The 11011-nt window shown below is 42.5% G+C and overlaps 1 protein-coding gene across 1 annotated transcript in view; it reads right to left on the reverse strand.

Moving 5' to 3' along the window:
* Window positions 1–9094, reverse strand: part of rsrc1 (arginine/serine-rich coiled-coil 1) — a 117496-nt gene extending 108402 nt beyond the window's left edge. The window contains exons 1-3 of the mRNA XM_061073120.1: window positions 9035–9094; window positions 8357–8542; window positions 4861–4980 (exon numbers count right to left, since the gene is read on the reverse strand). Of these exons, the coding sequence (XP_060929103.1) occupies window positions 4861–4980; window positions 8357–8538 (302 nt within the window). The 5' untranslated portion in view covers window positions 8539–8542; window positions 9035–9094. The remainder of the gene's footprint in view (window positions 1–4860; window positions 4981–8356; window positions 8543–9034) is intronic.
* Between the last annotated feature and the right edge of the window lie 1917 nt (window positions 9095–11011).

Below are 11011 nucleotides of genomic sequence, written 5' to 3' on the forward strand. Positions count from 1 at the left end.
AACTTTTTGAATCAATTTATGTTTCCCACCTCGCTACCTGACAGGGGAATTGCTGATCCAGGTGCAGTGAAAAAGCTGTGCGGCCACACTGCTCAGCCGCAATAAACCCGCTGGTTTTCCTCACCCCACCTCTGTCCTCTTACCCTGCAGTCCTTTCCTCTCTATACAGTTGCTGACCTCAGCCCGTCCCACTCCCAAGCTGGATGACATTGTGCACGCTCTGTCTTGGTGCTACGTCAGATAAGCTATCTAGCAGATGTACGACACCTCATCTCACACATTGGGAAAATTGCTGTATGAAACAAATACCAGGTGATCGCTCACCCCTGCACACACACATATGCCGAGAGTCAGTGATCTCCAGTCCTGAGTGCAGAGCTTGTGGAGCTGTAACATCCAGAACACTGAGCTTCAGCAGCCACAGACATGGCAGGGTGGCAGAGCGGGTGGAGGAGAGTCACACAGCCAGACGCCTTTAAGTCGGCTATTAATGTACAAGGCATTGTGCCTAGTTAAATGTCCTCTACCCAGGCACTGAAACTGGCTGCTCTGGGCACTGACCTTTACTCAATCCTGACCTCCGACCTCTCTGAAGGAGACAGGAGAATAGCCCTAAGGGGATCACTTAAGTGTCTCATTATCATTATTATTATTACATCCTATGTTTCATGTCAGCCTTAAAGGAATAGTTTGACATTTGGAAAATACACTTATTCCTTTCCTGATAATTGCTAATAGAAATGACTGATACCGCTCTAATATCTGAATAGTAAATATGAAGCTACCGGCGGCAGTCGAGCCACTTAAAGTTAGTGTTGCTCTGTCAAAAGGAAACAAAAATTTACCTCACGTCTGAAGCCCCTTAATTGCTTCATATGTGTAAAAATAACAGTAGCAGGGTTCTGGGAAGTTCCGTCCCAGAATAATTCAGCAAAGGAACCAAACTAACCCCCAACAAAATTGAAAATATTCCAGGTTTACACTCTTAGTGATGTGAAAGAGTAACACAAGAGAAACGTGTTAGACTGTATGTTAGACATGTATTAAAACTATATTTTACTATTCACTGAATACCAACACTGAATACCAACATTTGATCATTTCAATGGAGGAGTCGTGAAACTTTTCACGAACCCCCAAGCAGTTAGCAACAGACTCACTCGTCCGCAGACCCCATTTGAGAACCACTGATTTAAAAGATAAGGGCTGGAAACTTATTTATAAACTTAAAGTGGAATTACAACTGACGACATCAACAATTACAGCATAACATTCATGTTACCATTTTCCCTTCTATTTGAGAATAATCCCATTTGATTAATATTGACAGATCTGTCTTGGCCAAAACCAAGACCCACCCACAGCTCTGATGCTCCGGACTCATCCCGGCCTTTTTTGGCTCAGATCATCCTGACTCTGGTCAGCGATCCTCTCATGCTGTGTGGTGTGTTTAGCTTCCCATCAAGCCCTCTAGGGTTAAAGACGGATAATTAGAGGTCTCGTCTCGCTCTCCTCAGAGTCATGACAGCATCCCAGCGATGAAGGCGTTAGCACGGGCTAAAACCTGACGCTAGCACTCTGCCCTGCTAACTCAACACCACACCCGTGAAATATTAATGAGGAAAATGTAAGCGTTTGTGTGTAGCCTGCAGTATACGCTGGCTTATGTGTGGCGTGCGTACAGTGGGTTTAATGCTCCGCTGCTGCTCTTTGAAGGGTCAAGTGGTGGATGCGTCGCACCTGCCGGTCCTCCGCCGTTTCTTCCACCAGTGCCTGAAAAGCAAACTGTTAAGTCGGTGAATGACTGACAGAGCCACACACATTTAACCCCTGCTGTGGCTGCCCATAAAAGCCCAGCGCTACACCGCTCCGCCGAGCTCACCTAAAGACGTGCCTGTGATCCAACTGTGATGAGAGGCCGTGTCGTCTTTGTTGGACTGGGTACGCATCAGATCACTGTGCGCTGCTGCCACCATGCAACACTCTGCTCTTCCCCAGTGGACTAGGCCGTGACACACACACACACACACACTCACCATGAACATGTGCACATACATTCATTCAACCGCACACATTTCCTCTTGTGTGTGTGCGCACACACATACACACAGCCTGATATGCCTGCTCACATCAAAGAGAATAAACATTAATGGCAAATAGGTAATCTGCTCCTCTTGTCTGTTTTACATTTCAGGGCAAGATTGACTGCCTCTGGGGGACCTGGCCCTTCTCTGATTGAGGGCAGGGGAAAAAAGGGCAAAGAGAGGAGAGATGGAGGAAGCAACGATAGACTGTAAACACATGATGGAGCATTATTCTTATTTCATGCATCTTATTTTTTATTTAGATATGATAGATTGAAAATAAGGTAATAATATTCTAGCTTCGACTCACAATGGCCTTAATCTTCTAGCCTGCAATATTCTGATGCAGACGTTATTATTCTCCAATTCTTCTGAATAATTTCCCTCTTTCAAGCTGAACATTTTCACTCCACAGACCTTCGCGTTTGTCTTTCCCCTACATTTTGTTCTTTAAGGCTCTTCTGCACTCCCTGTCCTGCACTAACTCAACTTATTCTCTCCTGACTTTTCCATTCTGTTGGAACTTCTCGTTCCCCCTCTCTCTCTCTCATCTGTGGACTCGGTTTCTTTTCTCCCGTTCTTATTCTGATGGTGGTGCCGAGTTGGTGTGGCTGGGGTGGGGGTGGCAGGCAGCACCTCATATCCTATCTGCGTATCAATCATGAGGTCCTGTCCACTCAATCCTCCTATGATCCATCAGCCAGCCTCTCAGCCAGCTCGGGCAACCTCATCCACACACACACACAGACACACACAGACACACACAGACACACAACTGAGTGATGGCAGTCAGGGCACCTGTGCACACCAACCTGGTTTCATTCCAGTGCTCCAGCGGGTGTAGAATATGCAGCATTCACCCACAGGAGAGCACAGTACAAGATTACAATACTGCAATTGCTCCCCGTGCTGCACACTGCACAACTGAAAAATCGAAAAGCTTTTCATCACACAATTATATAAAGATTAATCATTAGCGCCATAAAATGTCACAAAACTCCAACGGCAATATTATCAAATTGCTCTGGAACCCAAAGCGATTCAGTATATTAATAAACGAGACAAATAAAAGCTGCTAATTTTCACTTCTGAGATGCCACGACAACAACAATTTAAAAAATGTATTTGTGGTTATTATTCTGTTGATCAACGAACCAATTAGCTGAATAATCCTTTCAGTGCTTGTGCCATTTATTAGATGACAGCACAAATTTCCCCTGGATTGTTCTAATGCTGAGACGGGAGTGCACATGTGGCCACAAACAGCTCAGGTTTGCAGACCCAAATTGCAGCTGCCATCACATAACTGCATAAATTTGTCATCGGTGTCATCATTTGGTTCATCCCCACCTCCAACACCGCCTCCACCTTTTTTAACACCCCACCGCACAAACCCCTCCGCCAGCCCATCCCACCTGCTCCTCGCTTGCCGCTAAGCCGATTACGCAACGCAACCCTGCTAATCACAGCGCATTGTTTGTAAACACCGATGTCATCGACTGCAGATCTAAATCTCCCAAATCCCAACCACCTTTCATCTCACACCCACAACGGTAATGCCATTTCCGACTGATGCTTTAATCACCGCTGCCGCTGTGAGTGACTGCCGCGCTACCGCAGAGAGTAGAGGGAGGATTGTGTGAAAATATCTGTCAATAAATTTGTTCAGTGCAACAGTGAAATTTGTTGCTTGTTCTGAAGCCACGAAATGTTCAGAGATTAGAGAGTTGAAGTGCGGTGACACCATTAGCCACAATTGTGTCGGCACATCTCTGTTGCATCATCCTGTCACCTCTGTAATAAAAACATTCAAACACTTTTTTTTCTCCTTGTGATTAAAATGATCTCTGCTCTAACCCACAGCCACACACAAGTAAACAAAGGGCCTGGCTCATGCATATATTATGATAACCTTTTCTTCAATTGTGCGTCTGTGTGTGTTTCTAAGTGACTGTGGGTCCATGTGTGTGAGTGTGAGGGATTTAAAAACAGCAGTTTACTGGTTCATTAGCACCAGATTAGCTATGCTAATGACATGGACCACCACACAGAGAGACTTTGCCTTTATGTTCCTGAAAGCGATACTCGGCTGACTATGGCCGGGTGTGTGCATGGGTGTGTGTGCGGTGCAGGTGTGTACACATTGGTCTTGCATGCATAAGTTAGTCTCTTGCTACATCAATAATAATCATAATTCAACATAGTGTGCGTGGGTAATGATGTTTTAATTACATTAATGAGTGAGAGAAGAGCTTCTGCCAGAAGAGATTTGGGAAGGATTGGACTGGTGTTGCATGTGACCTGCTGTTTCATTAATACTCACACAGCAAAAACCCATAGTCTGGGTTAACTGAGACACGAGTACGTGCAAACGCAAAATGTTAATCTAGAACTGAGATGGAAGTTTCCATGTGGCTCCTTCTGATGACATGAGCCATAAATACAAAATGATGTGTTTGTTTATGCAACAGTAAACTTCCAAAATTCTTATTGCGGCTTTAATAAGAAAAGTCTGCACACAGCATGGCATATCCTGGCTTGTAATACAAACAGTGTTTCAAGTAGTATTGTCATTCCTTAATGACGCAGCCATTGCTCAATGCTCTTTTTCCTCACATATTTTACGCTTCATCTCAGAATATATTAAAAACATATCTTTGAATTAATGTTGAATGCTGTTATCTGTATTACTTGCTATTATTATCGAGAAATTCATGATTAAAAGTGTTAATTCCAACAAGGCGGAAAACACAACATGGTAATGGGATGGCGTTACCTCTTGTCTCGGCTGCGGGACCTGTGAGAGCGGTGGCTCCTCCCTTTGTCCCCTGCACTGCGACTCGTCTTCTTGCGAGACGGACTATGGGACGAGCTGCTGCTGGAACGCCGTCTTCTCCTGGAGCACACAGACAGAAACAGACAAACATGCATTTTAACATCGGAAGGATTCTTAATCAAGGGGGATTCTTATTTAAACCATTAAACATTATGTGGTCAGCAACAGCAAAACATGTAAATAGGTTCCGAAGGTGCAGTGTGGGTAGAGAAAACCTGTGTTTCCCAAAATTGCTGTCTGAGAAACTTTCACATTATTAGCAGTTATAATATTGCCATGTTCATTAGATTAAATTTTAATTTGCTCTCAATAGAACAAACTTACAAAACCAGAGTCAAGCTCTCGCCTTGTCAGCGCCCTCCTCATTCCACTGCAATGACTTTCCTCTAAAAATACTCTGTTCATCCACCAGTTTACAGCAGCTCAACTGGAATTCTTCCCTCTTCTCCGTAAGTCAATGCTGTATTCCTAATTTGTTGTGCTGTTCATTTCAAGAGCAAATATGTCCTCACGTCCCGAACACCCTCACCTATCAGCAGCGCCGATGGCTGCTTTGCATTAGTGAACACGTCTGTCTGTGGCCCAGAGCAGCAGAGTCACGTAGGCCACCCTACAGTTCCTCCACAGGGGCCCTTTCGAGCTCTGCTCTTTAATGTGGCTGCAGAAGTGTGTGTGTCTGTGTGTAGCATCAATTTTCAAAACACCACTCACAACGTGTTTCTATTGATATCATGTAGCAGGAGGTATTTATAGGGGTGAATGTGAATGCAGAAACCCCCGTTCTCTACTCAAACAGTTTGAGCAAAATTCATTATTTAAAATCTTCTCTTTTGTTTCACCCAAAATCTTTTTAGAATACACACACACACTCACAAAAAAAACCCACATACTCGGTCCTATGGGAGTACTGCAAGATGGAAGAGAAGAAAAAGGAAAGCAAATAACACAGAGGCTGAACTATCAAACCGAATTTGTACCGCTTAGAGTAGCACAGCAAAGAACCATTAGTATGCTAAAGGATAGATCCCATGAGCGGAGCCTTATGAAATCATTTCCACAGCCCGCATAGATCCACTTCAGACATTAAACAGAAGAAACACACAGTAGTGAGCTGAGGTTTTTTTTGGAAGGTGGTGTTAACCCACAAATGTTCACAGAAGCCTGTGTAAATGTACTGTAATAAAATATAATGGCTCAAACACATGTGAGCGGGAGCTGGTTAACACAGAAGTCTTTCACATGAACTCACCTAACAAGCTGGATTTCATGTCTTCTCATATCTCTCACACATTTCCATGGACTCGATCACTCTCTTTGCGCTTACACGTTAAATATGTGGTCATTATGTCACTGGCCAAGAGCATAAGCACTCTTCTGTTTTTCTACATGTGAGGTCTCTCTACACCGTTTGTATGAATGCAGGTTGAAAATCCTGCACAGTGTCGAATTTCATATGAGCCTATTAAAGGAATTAGTCTCTCTCCCTCCCTCTCACTCACTGAGTGACACACACACACACACACACACACACACACACACACACACACACACACACACACACACACACACACACACACACACACACACACACACACACACACACACACACACACAAGGTCTTGGTTAATTGATCAAAACGTTTGGCTAATAGATGAGAGGCTGTGGTCCCAGGGTTTACATTGCCCACCCGGCCCCACCCTGTACAGACAGGCAATGACTTCCCATCAACAGTAATGGACCTTGACTGAGCTTCATAAATAATTACCATCAAGTGGCCTTGTCTGAACAGCTACACACAGCCAGTGGCAGGTACGGATGGATGGTGGCTGGAAGAGGCCACGTCCAGCCACATATCCACTTGAAAAGATGTGTGATTAGTATTGAGCCTATCCTTTCCTCAGGAACTGCTATGAGCTTTTAAAACTAGTGGCACCTTGGTAAGTTTGTATGTCTCAGCTTTGCCTTGATTTTCTATTTCATGTATCCTGAGAAAGACTAGACACAAAATAATACACATTAAAACACCCAAGTCAAAATTTGTAGATATTCAAGATATAACTAACTTCCATGCAATAACGACCACCTTGCTTTGACTTAAGTCAGTTCTAGACGTTTCAGCTGCAAAATATCCTCCCACCTAAACACACGACTCATAGTGCCAGAGTAATTTCCTATGGTGCTCAATCATGAACAGTGTATTTGTGGAAATTATATGAGCAACTAAAATAGTTGCGGCTTGATTAAAATCCCAGTTAGATCTAACTGATTTCATATCCAAGCAAACTCCTTAGTTGGTATTTGTTTTTAAAAGCATGGAGGTATTTCAGTGACCACTGTTCTATGTCAATAATAATCCTGAACAGGAGCAAAAACTATAAAACAGACTACAATCTTACTTGGGCAAAAAATGCAAAACCAAAATCAAAAAAACTCCTTTTCACGTTTTGATGTCACAATATGAAAATCACATCGGTAAATGGTAGTTTAAAATTGCCTGTTTCTTCTGTTTCAGGGTTATGGAATTATTCATGCTGATTCACTGTCACACAGTTATCTTAACAGGACACTGGAGCAGAACAGGGGCATACGCCTTTCTCACAACTGACAGTGTGACTTGTCAGAGCCAGAAAAGCACTCTTCAGGTTACGTTCCCCAGTAAGACGTTACCATGTGATAGTCATGTAGCAAGGAAAAGTACCAGAACCCTGAAAGTGAAGCAGCTAAATGGAATTCAGCCATAATGTATTGTATTATTTACACTTGTGCTTTACTCCTGTGACATGTTTTCCTCCTATAATCCATGTTACTGGTAACATCACAACAGCTCAGACTGTCTGCTAACAAAAAGTAATATCAGTAAAACTTCTGGATTTTTACTGATACCCTTAAACATGTATATTGACCTATTATTGGGTAGAGATTAGTATAAATGTTCCAGTGTTAGCCCAGAAGCTGTTTGTGATCTGTAGTCCTTGGTCAGATGTTATGAAGTTACCCTAAAAAGAAGTTATTGAGATTAAGGATAGCAGCCTACACTGAGACAGTAAGTACGATGGTGAGAACTCAACTATAACTTTGTATGTTCAAATAAGGAATAAATACTTCATAGTCCTTAAATTTCTGTTGCACTGACTGCAAAGTTAGTGTTGGTCTCAACAAGGGAGCCATAAGTAACCACAAAAACAGATGTAAAATAAGTTTTGCTTTGTACAAACAGAGAAGATTCGCCATTTAAAGTAGGAGCCGGGCTGTTAGGAAATTATTTGCTATAACTTTAGAAGCCCCCAATGAACCGTGGTTACCCTTTCCTCTACACAACAAGCCAGTGCTCCAGCAGATCACAAACACAGTCTGTCTCATCCCAGGACAGTCACCTACTCACAGTGCCCCCCCTGTCACCTCCAGGTAGGACAGACGAGTCCTCTGTGTGTCTCACCTTCTGTCTCTGTCTCTGGAGCGAGATCGGCTCCGTCGACTGGACCTGCGAGCCCGGCCGCTGGTCACCTTGCTGTCGGAGGATGAGGACGAAGAGGAGGAAGAGGAGGATGACCGACGTCGCTGCTTTTTCTTCTTCTTGCTGCGACTGTCATCCTCACTGTCGGAGGTGCGACGGCCCATGATGCTGGTTGACAGAAACACATACGAGTAGATGAGACACTATATGACTGGGTTTGAGACAAAGGTGAAACAAAGAGTATCATGTGAACACAAAACACTTGTACAAAGCAAACAGCACAGCCTCTGCACCACCATGTTTAAAATACTACACTGGGGAGCTAGCTAATACAACATGTAGCTTAGCTTATCAGCTACATATAGGGCAGTGACAGTTGTGTGTCTTACGGCACAACAACAGCTTATAACAACGCTGCTGCCTCATGTGTTGTCAATATAAAGGAGGTAAATAGAAAAGCAGCGTGTTTCTATGAAGGCTAGCTAGCATGCTAACTGAGCTAACTCCACTAACATGTAGCTTTAGCTCTCGTTTTCACCGGGACGCTCAAACTGTTCGACCGTAAACACGCATCACGCTGTCGTAGATACACGTAGCGTGAAAGACGAGATGTGGAGGAGAAGAGGAGCAGTTCCTGCGAATGAAAATCCCGCTTCTCACCTTTAAATCGCAGCGAAGCTCCACAACTCAAACATGCACTGCCCTGCAAGACGCTGCTGGGGGAGCCGGAGAGCATCGATGGAGAGCAGACAAGGAGAGTCCCACACAGAGCAATCGATAGATCTCATCGGTGCTGAGTTAGTTTTCATGAATGAAAAAAATAATAAAGTTTTTAGTGCATAATCAAGTTTCCAAATAGCAACATTGTGGATTAATATACTTCCAAGGAACCTACAGCTAAATATTATATTTATACAACAGCAGGTTATATGTAGGTTATTTGAGGAAAATATAATTAAAGTCAAATTTGGAGATATTTTGAAAAACTAAAAATTTGAAAAGATATGTCGACCTTGACCCAAATCGTGTTTCATAAATTCAGAAACAATAATTAGGCTAAATTAGAATAAAGCAACAACAAATCCTCTCGTGTTCATTTGAAATGCTGTTACTCTCTGGTCTCATCATCTCCTGCAGTCAATTGGAAATATTCCAAATGAATACGCTCATAATAATAATATTTATTCTCGTCCATTAAAAGTGTGGGCTGCTCATATTTCGTTTGGATCCGACACTACCCACCCACCACAAGCGATAACACCAGGAACTGAGCGTTGGAACTTGCTTGTGATGATTTGCATGAGGTTATCATTCTCGTATAATACATTATTTATTCATTATTATTTAGGCTCCACGCACAGAGCTGCGAGGGCATCTAGACACATCCTCAACAAAGTGGGATAATTAATAACTTCATGAAATTTAAAAAAGCACACACAGAGAAGGTAAGCGGAGGTGAAAGGACCAGTTGAACTGTTGCGAGTAAATGAATCGATAACGCGAGTATTACAGATGGCTGAAGAGAATAAAGGTTTTAATGGGGCTCGATGGGGAATTCGTCCTGCTTATAAGGATGCAGCAGGAATAATAGTAATTAATGCCTAAGGTTGCAGCTGAAACGTGGTAAATATTTAATTAGGGGGAATTGTTGCAGCGCTTGTGTGGAATTAGGGTTTTACATAGATTATCAATAAACACGCTTAGTTTTGCATCAGATTCATCCCGACGTTTTTAAAATCCCGCTGTATCCGGTTACATCCCTGGATATTGTATACGTTACCTCCTCTTACTCTTTAATTGCTGCCTCTCTCTCTCTCCCCCCTCTCTCCCTCTCACTCTCTCCGCTGCATTCACTTACACCTTCGCCGCACGTGCAGCCATTGTTTATTTATTCTGGCAAATAACTTGCGATCATTTCAGCGGCAGGAAAAAACAAACCCAGCGTTAATTAGTGAGCCCAATGGCGATGGCATCGCGAGAGGCAGCTCGTAATTAAACGTTTAGCTGCTATTTAACATCCTAATGGCGTAAAGAAGAAGAGGAAGAAAAAAGTCCACTGAGAATTAATATTAAGCGATATAGTCTCACTAATGATGACAATTTAAAATACATAATTTGCTGATTAGAAACATAAACCGACGCACTGAATAATTTGTTTCAGTGGGTTCACAAATGTATTAATTTTAATACATTGTAATAGCCGGATGTGCGTGCCCCATATTATTATTATTACTATTATTAATGTTAGAATGATGGTTGTTTTTGCTGTTATTGTTGTTAATAATAATGATGTTCATAATAATAATAATAATAAATAATTTTCACTATTATAAATGTTGTTATCATTCGAATGCTAAATCTAGTTAGTGCTCCATTCTCATTTATTGTATGCATATTTTTATTATATTATTTTATTTCTAATAATTATTATATTCTAATATTTTGCATTGAAATTACGTTTTAAATCAAAAGAAAAAAAGACTTCAGCGTAAATTTACCATGGGCCTAAAGCCATGTGTATATATCAGTGCAACTGGTGAAGCCAAATACTCAGGCGAGCCTCTCCCTCTCTGTGAAAAGCTCTCTGTGCGTGCACGTCGCCGCTGCACGCTCCTCTCTGCAGCCCAGCTGGTCCGC

Source organism: Limanda limanda, chromosome 6 (assembly GCF_963576545.1).
Source record: "Limanda limanda chromosome 6, fLimLim1.1, whole genome shotgun sequence".
NCBI classification, from domain to species: Eukaryota; Metazoa; Chordata; class Actinopteri; order Pleuronectiformes; family Pleuronectidae; genus Limanda; species Limanda limanda.